A 25,123-nucleotide genomic window follows, 5' to 3' on the forward strand; every position below is an offset into this window, starting at 1 on the left:
GGTTTAAACAGAACAGCAACAGAAGTCATGCCACTGCACTGACAGGAAGATCACTGCAACACAAGACCATCTAGTAAAGAATGTTCACCATCTTTGCAATGACTACTTAACCAAAAATACTGAAAACATTTTTACTCATTTGATTTCGTCTGAATCACAGCACAAGACAAAAGAAGCAGTGATGCTAAAGTCTGCATCAAAACGCCCAGCACACTCCAAAACAGGGGGGTATGTAAATTAAGATGTGGGTAAAGTTGGGAATGAAAGAAAATGGTTGTATCAAGGCTCTGTGAAGAAAGAATTTAGCCAAGAAACAAAATTACGCCCACCAATGTGCGTGGAAATATGTCCGTTCCCACATGGTATGGTATTATACAAATGCTGCTGTTTTGGTTTTGAGTCTTAAAACTTAATTATCTCTTCCTACAGTTGTCCTCAATGCCATTATAAAACATTATTCTGTGTCTCTGCTCATATAACTTTTTGTGCTGAAATAATATGTTTCTTTAACACTGCAACATAGGAAACACATGTGTGGAATATATTATTACATAATACACACACACATAATATATAAAAGAAATTGAGCAACATAAGGCAAAAGGTTCTATCAGGGATCAAATTAAATTAAATACAATGAAAAAAATTTTTGTAACACTGCATTATAAACTCAAGTGCGTCTGGGTCAGGAATGAAGCAAGGTGGAATTAGAACTTATTAAGTAGAAGTGAAGACACGGCAAGCCAGAGAGCAGCCTTCATGTGCTCTAGACGGGAAGGCAGCCATAACACAGCTCCAGCAGATTTGTCATATGGAAACATAGGCCCAGACTACAGGCCATGTTTTATCTGATTTCTCTTTAACGACTGAAAAACCCAGTCATATTTATGGTAGCAACAATTTTTTTTTTTAATTTTAACATGAGTAAGCCAAACAAAATTATGTTTATAGGTTAAATATGACTCCCAGGAAGTCAGCTTGTAATCAGTTGTAAAATCACACATGCAAAAAAAAAAAAAAACCCGGTAAAGAAGAGCTATTACTTAAAACAGCATAATCAGACAGATAAGATATATACTGTATCAATCTTAGAGGGAATTCATAAACCTAAGAAACAAAGTTTAAATAATCAGATCTGTTGAATACATTAGGTGTGTGTGGGTGTGTGGGTGTGTGGGTGGGTGTGTGGGTGTGTATGTGTGTGTGTATGTGTGTGTGTGTGTGAAAATACTGGGTAAAAAAAAATTATTCAACCAATGGTACTGGAATAATTGGTTAACTACTTGGAAATAGAAGGAGAACTACATCTTGTACCAAAATTAATTCCAGATGGATTGAAAGAGTCACAAGTAAAAAATGAAGCCATACAAAAGAATATTTTCACAGGATCTCAGAATAGAGAAGTGCCTTCTGAGCAAAAAGGAAACAAAAAGCCTTGAAAACTTCTAGGAATCAAAAAATAATAAACAAGCTAAAAGGCAAACAACAAAGCAGGGAGAAGATGCGATTAATACGTAAGAAAAGTAAATATTCATAATACAAAAAAAGTTCATTAAGCAACGTTTTGCTAAAACCACACATTAAGACTTCCATGGGAAAATGATAAAAAACATATAAAGAATTCACAAAAGTTTGAACATAATTGTGAATTGTCTGCATTTCCACAAGGTATTAGAATTTTTTGTTTTGTTTCCAAAGAAGGGGAAGAATTATTTTTTCAAGTTCCAAGATGACTTTTTAAAAAATTTTTCTGCATATTACAAATTCTCTAGGAGAAGGAAATAAAAAGGCTTATTTTAAACATTAAATAATAAGTCATGACAAGTCTCGAGAAGAACTTAAACACTTCCTTAGAGCTTCCAGCTGTTCTCCCTTTTTATTTAATAAAGAGGCAGGGTGACACCACATACAAGAAACAAGATTCCTACATACATGTAATATACCTAGCAGGAGGAACTTTTTAAAACAAAACCTGTATAGCCAAGCCAGCCAGTTTCCCCTAGTACACCAACAACCTACAGCCCAGGTGAAATGCCACCTCTCCTGTGAACATAGGAAACACATGTGCGGAATATATTATTACACTCCCTTAACTCCTGCACCACATGTCACCTTTCCTACTTGACACTTCATTTGTCTTATCCAACCTCACTCTCCCTCTTTCCTTTAAGTTTTTTCAGCCTCTCCAGAGAGATAAAAATTCAGCTTTTATACCCACAGAATTGAGCACCTGACTTCACACTCACTACGTGCCCAGGGGACACCTGTGAGAGGACGAGTGGAGGGAGACTATGGCTGCAGTGGCACCGACAATGGCAAAGAGTCACCATGGCTTCTTGTGCAGTTGCTCCAGTCGCCTCTCCATCCCCTTAGCACCATCTGGCCAGAAGCACTCTGGCATGTCACCTCTGAGCCCAGCACACAGAGAATGGACAAAACCTGAGCAGTTCTTGTTGGGTAAGCTGATACAGAGCAAGCTGTAAATGGGATAAAATAATTGCAGCTATGTATGCCAGACCCTACATTAGACACGGGAAATGTATCATCAAATGCATTTAATCTTAAAAATAACCTGAGACAGGTGTCATTGACCTCATTTTAAAGATTGGGAAACTGAGGCTTAGAGGCCTCGAGTAACTTGCCCCAAATCACATAGCTATGCAGTTAACGGGCAGACACAGCACTCAAGCTAGGAAGAAGCAGGTCTTCCTACAGATTTTCCTGGCGCTCCAAAGCAGATTTCACAGGGTATGTTCCAGAGCACCTCTGGCTATTACTGCATGTTTCACAGTGTGTTTTTACTGCTTTTTTTTTATTTGACAAACTCCCCCAAAGAGTTGCCAATTTCTTAAAGGCCAGCCAGTGCTTAAATTCATAATTGCATCCCAGGACCTCTGGCACCACACCACATGACAGACATTGATAAATGTTTGGTTACTAAAATGAAAGAAATGTAATTAAATTAAATCAACATTCTTCTCCGTTCTGCCAAACTTAATTTTAAAAAATTATTCAGGTAGATTTGCTTTTTCACCCATACTTTGGATAAACAGTTACAGAATCTCAGACAATCAATTTTTATTCAACATTTAGCCATGAGACATAGTCTTGGAAATATAAAAGAAATTTGGGGTGAGGGTCTGGTAATGGCTGAGGCAGTAACTTATATTATATGAAATGAACACCTTTTTCAATGCTTCTGGTTAAATGCTTTATTCTAATTGAATTAAAATGGTAATTGGCTCTTTGCAAAATAGCATTTGAATAGGCTCTATTATCAATATAATTTAGTTGTGTCCTGTGATCTCTGCAAGCTGCTTGCTTGAAGCCACGTTTTCATTACTCAAATGTCTGAAAGAGCAATTCTAAATTCTCCCACCATAACTCTTATGAAATTCTCGGAGTTTTTATGTGATCTCCTGGGCTCCTATGTTGTTTGGTACCTGTACCCGTTTCCTGTGACTAAGTCGACTTTAATGAGCAATGGCTACCAACACAGTGGGGTGTGGACATGTGGGAATAAGTGAGAAGCGCCTGGGGAAGGTAAAATACTTCAGAGGAGGTACGAGCTGAGCTAGGGAGCTGAGCTAGGGCTCGAGGAAAGAACCCTGACCAGCGACCTGGTATGACACAGCACAGACCCACCTGTGTCCTGTGATGGGCAGTGGGGCTTTGTAAACAGAGATGAGAACCTGGCAAGCACGTCAGAAAATGCAGCAGAACCTACAGAACAGAGGGATAAGCCCAAACCAAACAGACATGATTGAAGGAAAACATATCCGTGTAGAAGCCAACAGTAGAAAAAAATACTTCGCGGCTTTTAAAAAATCCAATGTATAAAACCACCTAACAGTTTAGATGACATTAAAACCACAGGTTAAATGTGTATTTGGGATTCTGGAAACTGGAGGAAAGAGTAAACAGAACTGAAAGAGCTTCTGTGTAAAGGCAAAGGGTAGGGCAATACCAGATGGGAAAAACGAGAAGAGAAAAGAGAAGATAAACATTTTGACATTGATATCCAAAAAATTCTGCTGTGGTCAACTTTCATAGACTTTTCTTTTTTTTTTTTTTTTTTACTTTTAATCCCCACAGGAAAACTGCTTTATGCTGTTTCAAAAACGATCTTTGACCTAGGAGAATAGAGTTATTTTTAAGTATCCCATATAAGTAGATAAACCAGTGGAGTAACAACATGTGCTTGTCAAAATATGATTGAATGTTTAGGCAGCACAGATGTAGACAATAATCAAATATCCAAATTATAAACCGTTTCCTTGTTCTTCTGGGATTATCAGTAGAATAGGTTATTTATTAGATACCTTATATAGTAAGACAGAGTGGAGGCTGGTAGAAAATAAAGAAATAAAGCAGAGTCTTTTATCTTTAAGATGTAACAATCTAATGAAAGAGACAGGTGTTTATATATTGCAAGAAAAACACCTGTCTCCACTGTTTATAATTTACAAAACTGCCAGTAGAAAAAAAGGTGTCTCCCTATGACCCACAATGACTGGTCTCCTCGAACAGGTAACATCAACAGGCATGACAGCCAACACACATGCTGAACATGAATGTATGATGAGTCTTTCATGAACTTGAAGCCAGAAGAACTATGAAGAAATAAAACGGGGACTTCAAGATAGAAATTGGCCAGTCACGGGCTCAAGGGGTCAACAAAAAACTATGAAAATAATTCTTCCTTTTAATATGACAATTTATTTTGAAAATTGCTTTATAAGATATACTCCAACGAAGCACAGCATCAGAAGGTGGGCATGTTTGAGTGGGACAATGAGTCACTATAAAACGCAAGGCCGGAAATTTAGAAAACCCAGTTGGGTGAATGGCACGTAAAAAGAAAATACATGTGTTCATTAAGTCGCACTATCTTTCATTTCCAGACTATCAGCCTTGCCCACCACCACCATCACCCATTAAAATAAGAAAAAGAAGTAATGGATATTGTTTACATTCAGCACCTGCCAATGACACGTGAAGAGAGAAAAGAACCAAAATGTTCCAGCTTTAACAAGCTGGAGGAGACAAGATGAAACAGATCATAAAACTACAAAACAGAGCAGTCAGGTCTCCCAAGGCCTCTATAGATAAGAAACTGAGGCTCATTACTCGGCCAGGTCACAGATGTGAAACCAGACCACCAATGTCTTCCTACGGAGCCAAAGGACACAATCCTGCTTCGAGGAGCAGCTCAACTAATAATCCCAGGGAGGGATGGGAGATGGGGAGGAGGGCGGAGGGGGACTCCCTGACCTCCCCTCAAAACACACCCTTCATTAAACACTAAAATACTACGTGAAAAAGAAGCGGCTAATTATTAAACAAATCACTTAAAGGAAAATTGATTCCATAAATATTAATAGTAACTAAAAACCTGGTACTCTATGGCCTACCTGTGTAGCTACAGACACTGAGGCCACAATGTTCATTTATACAAAAGGATTTTAATAGTGTGTTGAGGAAGAAAAAAAAATACATTAAAAACCTCACCCCCTGCCAAGCCATTGGGGGGGGGGGGGTTTAGGTGGTGGGTGGAATAAACAAATGTAAAAACTCTTCCCTATCTAAAATTGATGTTATTCTCTTCTCCTTGGGCCAAGCCAAAAATGGGCAACACGCAAATGTTCTTTTTTCTCCCTCAAGTATATGCACAAAATTCAGGAAAGGCTGGTGGAATTTATTTCTGAGATAATTGCAAAGCTCAGTTCTAAAGAAAACTTTAGAAGTTGCTAAATATATCCCAGGCTCCCTGTGGCAACATCACTGCATTATCCCCAGAAATCCTGGCTCACTCCCTCACCCTTGAGGGCAGAGTGTGCGGTTCGCTCATCTTGGATTCCCCAGCACCTATAACAATATTGGCACATAATAGAAGCCCAATAAATTTTGGGTAAATTGAAGGAGATTACAGCCCCATAACCTAATATCCTCGTCCCATTTTCAATGGCTGCGTGGTATAGCAGCACCTGTCATCTTCAACACGACTACAATGGTACACTCCTCCATAAAAGTGAGATACACGGCAATATAACTGCGCACCCTACGGAGAGAAGATGCTTCTCCTCAGAGTAAACGTGTTGTTTGGTTCAAGATTATTTTTAAAGCTCTAAATGGAAAGGTGAAGCCCAAGAAGATTACTAGAGGTTTTATCGTCCTGTCCAGGTGTTTTTGTTTCGTTTTCAATTTCATATCCTCACCCCCAAGGGGAAAAAGCACATTTAACACATAAAACAACAGATGGTTTATTCCAACATCCCTTTCGAAGCTGCCAAATGTCAATGAAGGGGTACACTGAAGCAGCAGAGGCATCTACGTTTTCTGTTTACAAGTAAGCTCAAATTAGACACAAACCTTTACAGCTCCCAGCTGTTCTTTCCTGAATTTTTCCAAGGGTTTAATCAGGGTCTCAGTAACACTTAATGCCTAGAGAACAAGAGTGATAACAAAAGAACAGCGTATTAGGTTTCCAAAAAGGAAAAAAGTAGTATTTCATTTCCGTCTTCCACCCCACCCAGAAATAAAATCAACAACATATTTAACGGCTTCATCCCACCCTGCCAATGCAACCATTAAATCACTTCTAAATTTATTCACACACAAGATCTCCATAAATATTTTCAGGGAAGAGGCGGTGAGGCAAAGTGCCAGTGAAATGTGCAACCCAACCCAGCACAGCTCTTTCTAGGGGGAACTAGCTAGAGGGTTGTCTGTAAACAGTGAAGGGGTCTGTCAAATTCATGAACAGAACGCTTCTGTTGGAGGTTTTTTTTTCCCCTCCCCCGCCTCAGAAATTTAAAAGTCAATTACATTCCATTATAAATTATCAGACTACATTATGTAAAGAGCTAGGTTTGTGGCTACAAGTTTAGATTCACTCAGTCTGCCTTTCATTACTGAAAATTCCTCATAAGAATCAAGATCTATCAGCGAAGCAGAGTCACTGGAGCTCACGAGTCCGTGTGCACCGGGCGTGCTGGCCAACAGTACAGCAGGGGGAGATTGGCATGACAGGAGCCACACCGGCTGCAACCTCAACCACACTCATTCTTACACGGACTTTGTTTGGGGCTTTTCCTTTTCAGGCAGCACCTACAACAAACACTACTAAAAATAAAAGGAACTGTTTACCTAAGGAGAATGCATTTGACATCAATAGGCTGGTGAGGGGCGGTTTTCTTATGCTCTCTTTCCAGGACACCAGGAATATCCAGAATAGAAAAGGAAACCTCAAGCGACTGTACCACAATGTGTCATCATTTTTTTTTTACAAAAAAAAAGGCCCGCACAAATCCAAGCTAAAAATTATAGGAAAAATATAAGTGACTTAGAATAGGAAAGGATACTTGATTTAACCACAGGCTCCTTTGCCGTGTTTCATTATTTAAGGGTATCTCCGAAAAAGACCACTCACACTGTGAAACAGGCAATCCTCAAAAAACTGGTAATGCCCAGAGTCAGAACTCTCTTTCCCAGGCCAGAAACTGGGTTCTACTCACTCCCATCCTGACAATTTGTTACTTAGGTGTCAAAAAGCTGGGGCAATGGAGATCTAAAAGAAAGAATTAAGAACAAGAACTAGGCAAGGAAAGGGATCCTATTCAAGGTCTGTTAGTTTTATTCTCTCTACACTGTACACAGTGTGACCTACGACGACAAGCCAGAGTCCTTTGTACTCAAGAACAGAGCAGGGACAGTGACACAACACAGGAATCCCGACTACCCAAAACAGTAGGGAATGTCCCACATTCTATGCGGGAAAGGAGACATGAGAGGTACTGCCATACATTTTCAAAGGGATCCAACTGACATACATCTCATATCACTCTAAGGCACACGTGTGTTAGCACCAGCGTCCTTCCCTAAGCTTCCACATACGGATCTAGCCGTCTGTGCCTGAATAAACCTCCATATCACACACCTTCTGCAGAGGCTGGTCCGCTCAAGAAAGAAGTCAGCGCGGCATTTCATGCTGGGTTCACAGGGGCTAATCACTGCTCAAGTTCACGGAGAACTGGAACAGGGATTCAAAATCATGTCGGTGTGAGCCCAAGGCTAACTAGCACACAACACTGCAATAAAAGTACCACACCGTCCTTCCCCATTCCCAGCAGCCACCTGGAAAGTACAGTTTTCCATGAAACAAATATATGCTGAGCATGCAGTGCCAGGATTGCAGTTACAACTACGAACAGAACAAGTACAGCCCCTGCCCTCGTGGAACTGACCGTCTAGTGGCGAGACATAAAATGGGTACATGAACACATAAGTAGATGTGTAACTGCAAATTCCAATAATTCCTTAGAATGGAGAAGAGTAGGGCTATGGTAAGAAATTTATTAGAGGAGATGTAAAGAAAAATGGGTTTATGGAGAGCTTCCTCAAAGAAATGACATTTAAGCTAAGATGTGAAAGACGAGAAGGAATTTGTGGTGCAACGAGCAAGTGAAATTGTTTCCAGCCTGAAACCAGCAGAGGCAAAGGATTAGGTGAGAAACTAAGAGTATTATAGGAAAGAGCAAATGGCCAGTATGGCTAGGACATAAAGAACAAGGCAGCAACTGGAAAGAGATGAATGAAGGCAGGGAAATAGAACACACAGAGCCCTATGGGCCCAGGGAAAGGGATTCTATTTTGGGTATGATAGAAAGCCACTAACGGGTGGGGTGTCATGCAGGGAGGCCTGCAGGGTCTCTGCTCCCGCTCCCCGCATAAGAACGTAGGATATGGTGAGGCCAAAAAGGAACACCCACGGAGCCATAGGTATGGGGAGTCATACCACTATATTCTTGCTGGCGGGAAGGTTGGAGAAACAGGAAACAGGAGCCACACAATTCTCAACCCTCATTGTGCAGCTTGCAGGCTCAGCCACCATCTTCTTGCTAGCCCCCATTTTCTGCTAGCATAGCCACAGCAGTTATATTAGCGGCCAATGGCTCACTGGTTACAGCTGAAAGCCAACTAGCCACAGCTGATAGCCATCTAATCACAGTTGATGGCCATTTACTACTGAGCCAGCAGGTTTCTATGTGAGGCCGAGAGCCTGGAAACTGCTCTTAGGGGCTCTGTCCCCACACTCAACCCCTACAGGCTCTCGCCTCACAATCTACGTGACAAGCGTCTTCCGCGAAGGGCCCTGTGCGAGAAGCCTGGAGGTGAATGCAATATCCTGGACATAGCCAGGGCTCTCAGGGCACAGCCACGGTTACTCAGGGCACCACCAGTCTTTTTGGGCACAGCCAGGATTTCTCGGGGCACTGCCACTCTCTCTGGGCTCAGCCAGACTTCCTGGACTCAGCCAGGGCTCTCAGGGCACTGCCACTCTCTCTGGGCCTCTCAGGGTACCCTGCTGGAACAACAGCGACTCACAGTCAAGGTGCTTACATATTCTCGATGCTGGCCAGTCAAGACACAAAAGCAAACATCTGCCAGTGCCACTACATATTGGTAAGTTCTCATGCAAACAGTCAAGGGGTCCATTAAATTAGGGATAGAAGACCATTCCCCATAGTCCACAGTCATTCGCCAGGGCTGTCATGGGGGTGAGGGACGACCTTGACCTCACCCTCATCTCCCAAGGAGAACTCAGCAAGCGTTTCCTCCTGGGACTACAAGTCCTGCATCCAGGCTACCTCAGCAAGCACTTCCCAGCCCACAGGGCCGCAACAACCTTTGCTTTCTCTGGCCTTTGCTGGTTGGGGAACCGTCCATGTCTTCCCACCCCTCCACGGGGGTCCAGCTCTCCGGTAGCTGCTCCTCCTGGTCTTCCTGAGACTGAATGTTCATAGGCACAAACTGCTCCGCTGCCCTTCGGAGAGCTTTGGCCGGCACCGTACCCTGCTCGCTGCGCCATGTGTCGTGGGGGGCGTCCGGCCGGGTCTCTGCTCCCGCTCCCCACACAAGAACGCAGGATATGGCTAGGCCAAAAAGGAACACCCACGGAGCCATAGGTAGGGGAGTCATACCACTATATTCTCGCTGGCGGCTGGGTTGGAGAAATGAAACAGGAGCCACACAATTCTCAACCCTCATTGCGCTGCTTGCAGGCTCAGCCACCATCTTCTTGCTAACCCCCATTTTCTGCTAGCGTAGCCACAGCAGTTATATTAGTGGCCAATGGCTCACTGGTTACAGCTGATGGCCAACTAGCCACAGCTGATGGCCATGCAATCACAGTTGATGGCCATTTACTACCTGAGCCAACACCTTTCTATGTGAGGCCGAGAGCCTGGAAACTGCTTTCTGGGGCTCTGTCCCCACACGGTTTTTGAGCGGGGAAATTAACACAACGCTATTTAAATATTTTAAAGATTACTCTCTGGCTTCTCTGAGAAAAAGAGATTAGGGGCGAGGAAAAGTGAAAGGAGAAAGACATGTTAGGAGGTTTCTAAAACAATACAAGCAAGAGAGGATCATGGCTTGGAGTAAGGTAGTGACAACATAAACAGAAGCAGACAAATTTGAGATATATTTGCAGGGAGAATCAAAGTAACTGATGATGGACTGAGTGTGGAAAAGGTGGGCGGTTCTAGGATCACGCCCAGGTTTCTGGCATCAGCAGATGAAGGACAAAGATTACTACTTAACGAAATTGGAAATTTTTGAGGAAAAGCAGCTGGCAGCAAGCACTAAGTAAGGGATTATTTTAAATTTAAGATGCTTGGAGATTCCCAAATTATTAGTAAAACAAGTTGACAGAGACACAGGTCCTCAGCCTAGAAAAGAAGTCTAGATCAGAGATAGAAAGTCGGTAGTCATCTGCAGGTGCGTGGTGTTTACTTGAAGTCTTGAAGAACATAGGTAGGACACGTTGGAGGACAGAACAACAAGGTCCTAGCCCTTGGATCGGGACGAGGAAGATTAGGAGAGGACAGGAGTACAGACTTGGGAAGAAGCTACGCAGGGGATTGGATGAAAGGAGAAAAGGGTTTAACTGTGTGAGCTGAGGAGAAATTAAAGAAGGAATGAGCAACATCTGTGAAAAGGTGGGAGGAAGAGTCAAAATGGAGTTGGTTACTGACTGAAAGTGAGACATTTGTGGGCACAACCCTTCTTCAGAAGGATGGCCATGAAGGACAGAACAAAGCGATAGCTGCTAAAAAGGAACACAAGGTAAAGTGAAGGCATGTTTCTTTGTTTGTTTTAATATGGAAGATCAGTATTTAAGAGCCACGAGCGCATCTAAATGGCCAAGTGAAGAATCCAGAAAGATGGTTCAAAGTCTGTAGCGTGGCAGGAGATGGGATGCTGACCATGCATGGGTGTTGGCCTGTCACAGGAGTAGACATCCTTCCCTTTCTATAGCAGGAAGTAAGGAGTAAACCCACTCCAGTATAAATGGTTTTGCAGATTTCACGCAGAGAAGCTGAGAGGGTTGCTATCAGATTATTATTTTGTCCATGAAGTACAAGGCAAGGTCACTTAGAGTTTGGGCATGGGAAAAATTCTGAAAAGAGAAGAGAATGGAGGAATCGTTACCAACAGTGGGCAGACCACCTGCTACAGCAACACAAACCTTCCTGGGCAGGGCTGCAGGCTCATGAACACAGGTGAGTGGAAATGTATGAAGATATTAATCTCCCTCATTGGGAGAGTTTTCTTTAGCAACGCAGGGAGAAAATGGGTGGTCAGGTTCATCCTGGGTGAGAGTATTTCCAAGAGATGTACACACATCAGCATAATACAATGTGGTTTGCACAGGACTGGAGGGTCACACAGAGGAGGAAGTTGCCTGGCTGAGAGACAAGGCAGAGCTGAGCCTGAAACAGGGCCAAGGAGTCTTCCAGGCAAAGAGTAAGAGCAAAAGAAGAAGAGGGGGAAAACAGCAATCTCAGGGCAGGGAATTAACTACAAGCAATTCAGTGTCACTAAAGTAGCTGAAGAAGTCAGAACCAGGAGAGGAAGCTGAAGAGGCCAGATGAGTGCCATCAGTCATCAGAATGGCACCTAGGAAACGCTCAGTGAATGTCAGATGTAGGCATCCATCACATGAAAATATGAAGGGCTTTTTAAAATGTAAACCCTAAAACTCCACACTCTGTCCTTCACAAAAGGACCAGGCCTCAAAGACTACAGAAAACCACTTTCCAGGTCTTTACACTTGGAGAATGAATCTGATGCAATGTCTGACTTCCAAGGGCTAACGCTTCCAAGTACAGGAAAAGACTATGAGGGGTTTCTGTCTGTCTTACTGTTTGCAGATCAATAAGCAAACTTCCAAAACAAGAAGTAGTTCTTGATACCACTATATCCCGTTCTTTAACAACAACAAAAATTTAATAAAAAATTTTTAAACTTAGAATTCATTATCATTTTTCTTTAAGAAAGCAGATTATGTAACTTCTGAACTGAACTTTAAGCATTCTATTCAACGAGCTAATGAAGCAGTTACTAAATGCTCTGGTAAGGCAATGTCAGAGGAGCAACAAGGATTGTTTTCTTCTTTTTCTCAAAATAGAGCGTAGACTCCATGGAATCTCTCACTTCCTTTTATAATCTCACAGAACTATTATATAATATTTGTAGTAGTAAGTGTTACTGAAGTTTTCTAATGCCAAGACATGATTCTTCTTCCCCAGACTACCCCCTAAAACTCTAAAGGCAATTTCTGGTGATGACAGTTTCCCAATTTGAAAGAGACAACTGAATCATTGAGAAAAGCTTTCAAAATTTACACATTAGAAAGCAATCAGATAATTTAGAGAGACAGAGAGAGACAGAGCAAATACAGGATGTCATTTTTATAAATACTCATGTAAGAATATATAACCATATTTTTTTTCTCATAAAATACTTAAGCCACCCACAGAAAAGAAACCATGAAAGGCCTCTGCTAATGAGCCATGGAGAGGGTATTGGATAGTCTTGCTTAGAAATAGACTGCATCTACATGAACATAAAGCATGTTAATTAATCAGTTGCTCTAACCTTAGAGTAAGGGTCAGCCCACTTTTTCTATATATATAAAAAGGCCAGCTGGTAACTAATTTAGGCTTTGTCACCATATGGCCTCAGCTGTAACTACTCCACTCTGCCTCTGTAGCACAAAAGCAGTCATACACAGTAGATAAATGAATGAGTGTAGCTGTGTTCCAACAAAATGTCATTTATAAAAACGGGAGGGGGAATGTGTTAGGTCCATGGGCCACAGTTGATGGAACCCTACCTGGGAGAATCATCTTGAGTATCATGGCATAAGATGGTCTAGTTACTCTTATTCGATTGTATATTTTTTAGTATACATTTACCATATTTGCAGGGGGCAAAATTTGGGAGGGAAGGTTGAAATATTGGATGAGAGAATCACAGTTCAATTAGCCCTCAAGCTGAAATGAGGGATTCAAAAGTGGTGCCATAGAATTTGCCTGGGACAAGTAATCTACTGAGTTTCAATGCTGAAAGGCTCAAGTGTAAAAGTTATCTTAACAACAGTTTATGTGAACTTAATAGTGGGCCTTAACAGAGGCTTTAGCCCCTAAAATTTTGAGTTAACTGGAACATCAGCATGTGCCAAAGCAGCTGTAAATTGCCCAAGAAGATAATGAACACATATATGCATAGGTATATTCAAATCCAAACAAGGTCAACATTCAATTTTGTCCTGTAAGTTCAGAGCCTTTCTCGATAGTACAGTAACTACATTTTAAGAGAGACAGTTTCTAACTGGGGCCAAGCAGGAATGTGATCAGGATGCTGAAAAGATGTAGGAAAAATAGGTAAGAAAACCAGTGGTATTTAATGGGATTGGGAAGAAAGAGAATATTTAGAGTGAATATGAACGCTGCCTTTAAATATTTAAATGGGTACTGTACAAGAGAAGAAAAAAACCATTTTTATTTGTTTAAAGAGGACTAGATTTAATGGAGAGAAGCTACAGACCAGATTTGTATTTGCTGTCAAGAGGAACTCAGTAAGAACCATAATGGACCAGGCAAAGTAGTAAAAGTAGCTCATTCCACATAAATAACTAGAAGCTCGCTGACTCAAGTCCAGGGACACTGTCACAGATTGCTGCACTTAGAGCAAGTTGGCCCTCAAGACCTCTGAGGTCCTATCCATTTCCAGGATTCTACAAGGGTTGGGAGAAGCAGATGCACAAACTACATTTCAGCGCTTCCTTATATAATATGACAGACCACAGAATCCATTAAAACTTCACAACTCAGAGTAAAAGAACAATATTATTATGTAACATTTTGGGGGATTAAAAATTTTCCCACTCTGAAATCCCTTTTCGTTAGACATGTGGACGTAAGAACTTAAATGTCTAAAAAGGAGAGGAAAGGTAGGGTGGTATCTTTACCTACATCTACAGTTCAAGCTGCAGTTGAGAAATCTATTGACAATATGGCTCATCAGCAGAGAATCAGACTCCACTGTGCAAGAAACACTGTGTGTGGAAGAAACACTGTCACTACTTTAAATTCTCTCTACAATTGAGATGGAAGGCTAAGTTCTGATGTAAATTCTAAAGAGAATGGGGCTTAAGGCTAGAAACCCATATTCAGTAAAAAGGCAACAAGAGAAAACTACATCCTACAATAGCTTTAATAACAATATTTTAAAGTCTCAGTGTAGGTAAAACTATGAATAAGTCGGTTATTCATACCTTTCTAATCACTCAGTACTAACAAGGTCTGAGACTAATAAAACAGAAGAAATTATGTCTGTTCCCCATGGCCCTCATTATTTTAAGCCTGGATTCCAAGTCTTCATGACACCAGAGGGATGCATTATTTGAGAGCAAAAGAGAATTTCCACTATTTTCTCCCATAACCTTCCAAATACTTCCCATTTCATTGGACTAAAGGGAAAACTCTACTTTCCAATCTCAAGGTCAAGAATAGCAGCAAAGAAACCATTCAGCAAAGACATATTATATTCTTTATTTTCCTTGAAATAGAAACTTGAAAAGGGGTACGAAGGAAAAATCATCGCAACACATCTCCAAACATAAGAAATAGCTTCCCCAAAATTGTCCCTCAGAATAAACGGGACTTGCCCTACACAAAAAATGTTTACAGAGTTTCCTTAAGGAGTATATTTTCCATTGTTTGATCCATAAAGAACTGTTTGAATCTTAGCCTAAAATGGCCCCAATCACATCTAGTTTCAGATTCTCAGAGATCACAGATAGGTCTGGGTTAGAAAAACAAGGGAAATTTAAGAAACACTAGAGATTTAGTTGTCATTCTGGAGATGACATCAAAATTACTGATGGGCAGTGTTTTCATAAAGTTCACTTTGAAAGGAACAAGTGGTTACAGTAAGAAAATCATGAAAATACATCTCAGGGACAAAGTTTTAAAAGAGACTGTCTAAATGAGCTAGCTGCAAATGGGTACTTGTGGCTTGAGATAAAATTTCCAATGAAAGTATCAGAAAGAGGTTTTAGAAGGTGCTGCTCTATCTCAAAGAACTCAGGCAGATGTGGCCAGGAGGTACTGGGCAAAGCTGTGCTGAAAAATTCAGAATGTGTCTGTGATACGCATACTAATGTCTAAGGTATCAAGAGTTGGAATAACTTTTATGAAATAAGTGGGCAAAATAGTCCTAAGTTACACGCTAGTGATTTAAATTTAAAATACAGACACATATTTAATCAAAGTAATGAAAGTAGACATGTGATTATCTAACAGACATACGTAGATACATATTCATACCTAAAAGTATGTACACTGAAGCCACCCACAAATTTTGTTTAATCTCATGGGGAAATGGTATTGCTTTATAATCAGGCATCAACGTTACAGGTAGTGGTTAGCTTTCCTTTTGGGCTACCCAGCACTTGAAACCCCTTCCTATGTTTGAGGAATTCTCCTACCTCATGAGGCAGAACACACCTTCCATTACAAAAGCTGAAAATGACAAGACACTTGCTTTCCCAGACACCTTGCAGTAAGATACTGGATCCTGGCCAGAGTTCCATTAATCAGATGGTCCCACCCAAGACTTTGATTTGGAAGCTGGCGCATCAAAAAATCAGGGATCAGAGATTCTAGTGGCTGGCAGCCACTACTCTAGGTTCCAGAGGCAGCAGTTGTACCAATAGCCACGAGGGACTCTGGTGTTGCTGGTACAGGCTGTGCTGTTTATACCAGTGGCAAAGTGGTGATTGTCTTCTCTTTGCCCAGCTCTGTGGCATGACCCTGGGCATCATTCTTGGTTCCCAAAACCTTATAAAGATACTGCAATCGACCCAATCTTTAATAAATTCTCTTTCTGTTCCGAACAGCTAGACCTTGCAACTGAGAATGCAGACTAATTTATAGGCTAATATTGTAACATCTTCAGAACCTTAAACAATCTTGTCAAAATGCTTTCAGTACCCTCCTTATCAATATTCCTATGCAAGAGTGTTCTCCTGACTAAACCAACTCGTTTTTAATTAGATTACTGTCCATCCACACTCATCTTTTGCTACCCCTTTTCTCCATCCAGACAGCCTTTCACTGTGCTATGCGTTCCCCTGTCAATCAGGGCTCAGATTTTAATAAGAAAATTAAAACGGGTAACAAAGTTCTCCCACTTTATTTTAGTGACTGAAAGAATAAGAACAGAGAGTCAAAGACTCTGATACTGACAAAAAATGAAAAGGTTTCACAATTTGTTCTGCTAAGAGTCCCCTGCCTCAGTGACAAATAGGAGGCCAATATTTTCTCATTTGGGCTCAGTCCTAACTAGTTTTATTCTTAGACCATAGAAAAAACAATTCTCTATTGTTACCTGAATATTCTCAACGGTAAAGATGGAAAAATACTTGCTTTTTAACTGCAGGTAAAACGAGGAAGGGGATATCATAGTAAAAGCAATTTTGATTTCCAAACAAATCTAATTATCCAGGTGAAAAAAATAATGTAAAAATGAAATTAAATTGTATAGTGGTATTAACTCAAACACACTAGCTAAGAACTAGGAGGAAGCCATACACAAAGCAATAACTGGACATAGGTGCAGAGGTGCTGCAAATTAATTCTAGAGTTTAAAACTGAAAATTAAGAGCCAAGTAATCGGAAATGGCTCCTTGAATGTCTGATTTCAATACATGGCAGTCTCATGTAAGAGCCTAAGAACCATAATTTGTAAAATACACACGCCAAACTCACTAGCTCAGTTACCACACTTCTGCTTTCATTCCGACAGTCCAAGAATAAAGTCCCCAATAAGAGTTTTTATCAACTTTCAATCCTAAACTCTACAGAGCTTAAAACCTAAGAAAACAAGAGGCTCTGAGCTGCAGTTCTGACAACTTCTGCACTCTGACTTAATTTCCTGAATAATTGGCTATGATTGGGCTCTCAAAAAACAAATAAATAAAGTTAGGTCATGTATCACAAAAATTCGAGATTCCCTTCATGTCTATCTCCTCTGAAAAAAATATTTTAGTGTTTGTTTGAAGGGGAAAGAAAAAAAAGCTTGCATCAGTTTTAAAGAATGCTAATTGAAAAAAGAAAGTAGCAGTTATACTCTGATTATTTACACCCAATAGATTTCACCAATATAGATTATTTTTTATTATGCTTAGGAAAAATGGAAAATCTTCACACAAAAGCTATTGGACATACTAGGAATGAGTTAAGGATGTGCAGAGATTCAACCTTGATTTTCTTTCCATCTGTGCATGAGAGATGATAAGGAACTAGCTTCTATTTTTAAAACAAAATAAATACTTGGGCAGAACATTATGAGAAGGAATAAAACCCCATAGGAGTGAAAGATATGCCTGTCAGAGAAGCTGTGCAAGTATCATGAGAGAATCTGTAATTTTGTTCTTTAGCTTTAAATAACATTTTAATTTCTGCAGTGAATGGTATAATTCAATGGCATAGCCAGAAACGGAACCTCATGAATAATAAAGTAATGAAACTGTGGAATCAAGAAAAATAGGGGAGGGGTGGCCAGATGGCTCAGTTGGTTAGAGTGCGAGCTCTTAACAACAAGGTTGTGGGTTCAATTCCCACATGGGATGGTGGGCTGCGCCCCCTGCAACTAGATTGAAAATGGCAACCGGACTTGGAGCTGAGCTGCGCCCTCCACAACTAGACTGAAGGACAATGACTTGGAGCTGATGGGCCCTGGAGAAACACACTGTTCCCCAATATCCCCCAATAAAAAAAATTTAAAAACAGAAGAAGAAAATAGGGGAGAGGGAGGGGGAGAGGAAGAGGGAGGATGAGAGAGAGAGAGAAGAGAGAGAAAGAACTGTTCAGAAAGGAGCACTTACACTTTGACCACTAAGATGAGCTCACCAGGCCTGTGGTGCCAGGGCTATCTGAGCGGAAAGGGAAGGGCATGGGGTGACACAGCTCTTGCTAATTTATTCTCCACTACTTAGCCAGCAGCTGAGCATCTCATCCTGGACAAGGGCCTAATATCCTCAGGTGCTAGAACACTGCCTGGCTTCTGACAGGCATTCAAAAATATTTCCTTAATGACTGAAAAAGGATTCTCTTATAAATTTAGATATTATACAGAGTTTCTCAGAAATGCAACATTTCATGATAATAGTAACCATAAATACCTATGTTCAGTCTCCTGTAACTATTATCTCTGTCTGACTCAAACAGCCTGTTTTTGTGTTAGTCCAGGTCCTCTAAGAAGCAGACACCAAGATGGGATTAGAAATACCAGAAATGTATTAGGGGAAATGTCTGTGAGAGAAAATGGGGAGGGAGCCGGAGGAGGCTGGCAGAGCTGTCCGATAGTGACGCAGGTCTGAGACCAGGGGAAGGAGACACAGAAGGAAGGTTGGGTGGACCCGTGTCAGACTGCAGTGCAGGTCTAGGGAAAGTGTGGCAGCGCTTCAGGGACTCCTGGCACAGGCAGCCTGTCCGGAGACTCCAGAGTCCCAAGGAGTAAGCCAGTGGTTAGTACCCCTGCTGTGCTCACTGACTGGCAGGGACTGACATGGGAAGAGGGGCCTTCGCACTAACGCAGTGATGGAACCATGGAGCAGCTGGGCCTGAGGGGCAACTACACTCCCTGCAGTTGGAGCTCTGAATGCTGCTTCATGGCTGCCACAGCTTCCAGCATCCATATTCTTCCCGCTACACTACCATGGCCACTGGTTTCCTCTGGACCTCAAATAATCCCCACCACCGTTTTAGGACTGTATTTCATTACATCTAACACACCACTAATAGTAAGGCACTCCATTATCTTATATACTAGAAAGAAAAAATAATGCTAATGAAATCTTGATTTAATATCGTAACACTTAGACCATTTATATGTATTGAAAAAGCTCTTTGAGAGTTAAATATATTTTTATCATGTATCCCTCTGGTGCATATAAAAATAAGCAACAAGTTAGGATGTTTCTAAAAGTTCTTCAGCGTCCAACTCCTCTGAGACACTTTTCACCTCAGTCATTAACATCTGGTTTCGCCCACATACGTTTTCCTCTGTGTCGTCAAGGATATTGGAGATGCACTATTTCTTCAGGGAGTGCTCCACTACAGTATGCAGGATTTTCTTCCAAAATGATGGCACCCACTCTTTAGGTACTGATACTAGCACTTCCTTGACCTAACCAGAAAATCTCACTGGCAGGTTTTCAAACAACCACCAGGACTCACATTTCTTGCTTAACTGGTCCTTAAGTGGTTTGCTGATTGAAACATTGAGAGACTACAGTTGTCTAAACAGGCCAGGAAATTCTACCAAATTCATGTTTCCTCATGACTGCTGACCAGGGAGCAGCAGCTATACATATCCATTTCCCCCATCTTCAAAAGTGGAGGGAAGGGTATTTATTATATCTTACAAGGAGCTAAAGGCAAGAAATAATGTCTTTGGGATATCAGAAGATAAGAGAAAGGTTCGATTTTAATCTCTGTCACCAACTTATTTTGTGATATAGATCAAATCATTCCCCCTCACTCAGTTCCAGTAACCCCCTTTTTTTTCAAATCAAGTTATCCTAAATTCTCTCTCAGCAGTTTGTTTTAGAAGCCAAGGCCATACCACTGAGTACTTCATGACGGGATCTGTAGAATGATTTGAGGTGCCCTGGCTCAACCCAAAATATTTTTCTCAGGAAACTATAGATTCTGGTGAATTAACTCCCACTAATAGAACCACTTCTCTAGGTTAGACAATTAAATGAGCAGGCGGGTCCCATTCTGTTGTTCCTTGTTATGTGGGGTGCAGGGGAAGAAGAGTCTGTGTCCATTCTTTGCTCTTTCACGTCAGTATTTACTGGTTTCTCAGAAGAGCTAGCTGATTCCTCAGAAGCAGAGAACAAAGCCCAAAGATATTAAATATAGGAAACATGAGTTTCAATAGGGAAGCAGACTCTGAGGAGAACAAGGCTGTGAGGCTACAAATGACGATGAATCACCAGTAGAGAGAACATAGTCATGAGGCGTGACCTCACCCAACGGGGGTCCAGGAAAAGAGCGCAGGCCTCTTGCCTAAGACCTTCTCCCTCACCTCAGAATTCTGATAGGAATTAGTCCTGACTGTAACCTCTATAGGATTCCGGGTCAGTCAGAGTCCAATTCTCAAAAGGTATGCACACACACACTCTAAAACAGGATTCACAATGTCATCCATATCTGATTGAATTATAATGGGTTTACAAGGGAAAAAAACAACAACAAAAACAGGATTTATATGGGGAAACAAAATGTTGTCAAATAGTAAAGGTCAGTTCCAAGGAGGAAAATTCTTCATAAAGTTAGGTCACACAATTTTTAAACTAAACTGAGAAGTGTTTTCATAAATAAATTCAAGAAGGATTTTTTTCCACATCTGAATATGCCTGCTAACAGAAGTCCGCACAAAAATGTGTCCCTTTATCTGTAAAAGAAGTGACTAAAATAGGCTTGATATACCATATAAAATATTATAATTATAGTAAGATGAAACTAAAGGCACAGTGTTTCCAATGGTATGGAATGCCCTAGGTGCTTATCACATGACAGGAACTCACAAGCCGTGCTAAACACTAAGTAATAGTAAAATTCCTAACAGCGGAAACCTACTCCATCAAAATAAACGAGCTACGTATATAGTCCAAAATCCTTTGGAAATGGCAGGTAAAGGCTTAGGGTTTTAAAGATTACTTTAACCTCATGGTAGACATCAAAAAGCAATTTATAGAGCCCAACCTTCAGACAGCTCTAGCTCCAAGGCTGCAAATGCCAGCCGAGATTGTACTGGCACCTTAGGCCAGGAGTTCTGATTTGAGCCTGCCTCACAACAACATGGAGGGCTTTCTGACTCAGTAGGTCTGGGGTGGGGCCCAAGAGTTTGCATTTCTAGCAGGTTCTCAGATGATACGATGCTGTTGGGCCAGGGACGAAGCTTTGAGGACCGCTGCTCTAAGAGGTACTAAGGAAAGATTGTCATGAAAATTTCTACCCAAAGGTAGAAGAGATTCAGTTCATTTTAACCAACATATATTATTTTAATAATACCATGAAACACTTTTGAAAGTTAAAAAAAAAATCATAGAAAACTTGGAACAAAAATCAGCATCAAAAACCCTAAAAGATATAGAAATCATTAACAACACAATCTGTGAGATATCTAAGCCCATGAAGAAACGATGAGAAAGGAGTGAAGCAAATAAGACAAGGGTTGAGGAAACACTCATCGAGTCTTGCCAGGAAGCATCTCAACCTGTAACGAAGCCCTCAGTACTCAGAAGTCTAGGGCCTTCTTTATCAGGACATAAGCAAAGGGCACATCACCCAGCAAGCATCCTCTGGCCCCGTGTTTTCACAAGAGCGAAATATTTGGTAGTGGTGGTGGTGGTGGTGGTGATGGTGCTGGGGGGCAGGGGAGGAGAAGGAAAAGGAGGGCTCAAAATTCTGTGTCTGTGTGCACACAGAGTCATCTTGTCCAAGTGGGGACAGGGATGCAGTTGCTGAAGAAGATGCATCCTTGGATCTGCTTGCCACCCCAGTGGGCCCCAGCCCCTCTGGACGAGAGGGGGGCGCCTTTAGTGCACCATCTGGCAGTCTCAACCTCCTGTCTCTTGACATCCCGTCTTCCCCCGAAGCTTTCCTCACCCTCTGGGCCTCACACAGCTGCCTTGATTTGCCATAACTCTCAGAAACTGAGCAGTGATGTTTAGGAGAAAGGACAAAACTCACTGATATGGTAAAAAGGATACATGGGGAGAAGTAAACACAGTATGAAGTGCTTTTGAAAGAACATCATAAACACCACAGCACTCTTTGAAAAGTCCTTAAATTCCTGGCCAGCCGCCCACCTCACAAGTACGCCCTGTCCTGCCATGCCAGAGGGAACATCTCCGGAATGCTGACAGCGACAACACCACACAGTACTCTCCTCAGACAACAGGCAGCAAAGCAAGCAGAGCAATTCTGGCCACTCACTGCACCAGGCTCACCTTTCACATCAAGGCTGGCAATCTTACCAGCAAAAACTACTCACTTGAAAACTGTCCTGAAGAAGACAATATCGGCCTTTTAAAGGACAAGGCACACCTATTCATTGAAATTGGACTTCTACACACAGGGGGTTGGGGGGGCGGAGGGAGATCACTCTGGTTTGCTAGACTGGCCTTCTTTCCACTTCCCTTCCCAACAATTCATTTTAAGAGCAACAGAGCTGGACATGAGTCAGGAGACAGGCAAATATATCCCTCCCTCTTTCCCCAAATCAGTTCATTTTCCTCAAGGAGAAAACCAGTGCTTCACTTCCATCTTTCCTTACCTGGCTAACTCTGACTCACCTGACCGCTCAGCTCAGGAATGGTTTCTCCAAAATGCCTTCCCTGACCACCACCCCTGCTGCCTCTCTGTTACCCCACAGCAGACTGGAATTATGTGCTTTGGGCAATTGGCCCCAATGGGAAGCTAACTATGGAGCAGGAATTATGCCTTTGACTTCCTAGCATTTAGCACAGTGCTTGACATGGAGTAGGCACTCAACAGGATTTGCTGGGATGGATGGATGGATGGATGGATGGATGGATGGATGGATGGATGGATGGATGGATGGACACTTATATATGTATGTGTGTATATCTATCTATCTATCTATCTATCTATCTATCTATCTATTGATCGATCTATTTATATGCACCCCCTGTTTAGGTACACAGATTAGGCATGCGAATATGTGTATACCTAGTAGCTCAAAACCAACAAGGAAGACTTTGTTCCCTGGATTACTGACTTCCAGATGTCCTTACCCTTAAAGCCCCAAATCCTTTTTTAACATTTATTTAGGAAATGGAAAGCTTTTAAAAAATATTTGGCATTGGTCTTTGCCTTCTAAGTCTCAGATTATATAATAATGTTTTAACAAGTTGATGGCACAGTCTTAATCATGAATGCCCAATTTTTCTGTGGCACCGTCATTTAATTTAGAACTTCAGAAAATACTAATTGCTTTTAAAGACTGTGACCACTAAGATTTTGTGGAATTCTGGGAATCAAGTTTAGAATGTTCCTACCTCTGTTTTACAGCTGTCGTTTTGCATCCCCCCCCCCTTTTTTTTTTTAATATGTGGCTTTTAACGTGCTGCTGGTTGGTAATAATTTGAAGTAAAACAAGTGTTTTTAAAAGCTGTCTAAATGCGCTGGCATCCAACTGCTTAGCGACCTTCCTTACCTCCCTGTTACACTGTCCAGGAGCTATGAGCTTATTAAACTGTGCAAAGGCACTGCTCCCTATTTCTGCCCCCTGCCCTCCAGCCTCAGTATCACCTCTTGAAAATCGCTGCTGAGAAGCACAGGCTTAGCTGCTCCCCACTCCATGCAGCCCACACTCTACCCCTTATTATCACACTTAGTATAATGTACTTTAATTCCCTTTCTACCAGTTATTCTCCAGAATCACAGTGGACACTTCTTGAGGGAGGGATTTTTCTTATTCAGAAGCTTAAGGCTGGTGTCTAGTCAAGCATCAAATATTTTTTTGTTATTGTTGTTAGTAAGTGTTCAAAGCTACTTAAAGAAACAAAGTTAGCCATAATGATCCCATACAATTTACATGGTTAAAAAAGGGACGGGTGGGGAGGAGGGGGAGAATCACTATCACCAAATAACATCAATATGGGTTAAATGCCAAACTTTTCAACTTTTATTAACTTCATTATTCTAACTCACTGATAGAAAATAGTGTCTTAAACATCTTTAAAAACTAATAGAAAAGTATCAGGAATTCTTGTCACGGGAAGAAAAACCTATGGCTTAAAAGAGACTTAGAAACAGATCAGTCAAATGAATTGCGTTTGGATCCAGGTTCAAATAAACCAACTGTTATTGTGTGGAGGGGAGGAAGGGATGACAAAATGCAAATATCAGAAAAACTAAAATCTGACCTAATTCTTTGCAATATTAAGGAAGTGTTGTTTGTTTGTTTTTAGGTGTGACAAGGATTCGGGGGTTCAAAAAGAGAGTTATCTTCTAGAGCTAAAAGCTAAGAGATTTACTGGGCTTTCAAAAAATGGGGGAAGTGTGGACGGGGTATACGATAAACAAGACTGGCTGTGTGGCAATGGTTTTTGAAGCTGGGTGTTGAGGACATGCAGTTTAATTATATTTTTCTGTCTACTTCTGTACATGCTTAAAATTTTCCAAACTAAAAAGTGTTTGTTTTTAAATAAAAAAGTACTAGGTGTTCTGTTAATTCTATAGTTGGTCATAGCTGCCCCCCACTGCTCTGTGGCCTTGGGTAGTTTCCTGCTATGGAGCAGGTATTGCTGTTCCCACAAAGGGTTGTAATACACTGTCCCATTCCTCTCTGAGGTTCATGGCCTTATACAGATAACATCCTATTCTCACCTCTACCCTGCACTGAAAACCCAGCCCTGTCATCCTTGGCCTATGTAAGATAGAGATGCTACAATGCCCCCATCATAGCTGAAGACTAAATCAGTAAGTCAGCTAACAATAGCTCTGAGAACCACGCTATCTGTATCAGACAGCGTGGACCTACGGCCATGTCCTAGTTGTTTGACCTACGTAGTCAATTCACCTCAAGGAACATAAAGGAGACGTAGAATAACAAGACAGACGGTGCTCACACAGTATTTCTGCAGAGCTAAAGTCCAGTGCCAATCTATTGGCACTCTCCTCCCCCGCATAGCAGGATGCTCATATAGTGCTCCATGGAAAGGCTT

The 25,123-nt window shown here is 41.4% G+C and overlaps 1 protein-coding gene across 3 annotated transcripts in view; it reads right to left on the reverse strand.

Moving 5' to 3' along the window:
• Positions 1-25,123, reverse strand: part of ARHGAP10 (Rho GTPase activating protein 10) — a 244,328-nt gene that overhangs the window by 146,367 nt on the left and 72,838 nt on the right. For 2 of the 3 annotated variants that reach the window (XM_074338459.2, XM_019730730.3), the window contains exon 4: positions 6,373-6,444. The exons of the other annotated variant lie outside the window; for it this stretch is intronic. In XM_074338459.2, coding sequence (XP_074194560.1) covers positions 6,373-6,444 — 72 coding nt within the window. The remainder of the gene's footprint in view (positions 1-6,372; positions 6,445-25,123) is intronic. 3 annotated transcript variants of the gene reach the window in all.

This window comes from Rhinolophus sinicus, chromosome 15 (assembly GCF_057876585.1).
Source record: "Rhinolophus sinicus isolate RSI-liver-muscle chromosome 15, RSI-T2T, whole genome shotgun sequence".
NCBI classification, from domain to species: domain Eukaryota; kingdom Metazoa; phylum Chordata; class Mammalia; order Chiroptera; family Rhinolophidae; genus Rhinolophus; species Rhinolophus sinicus.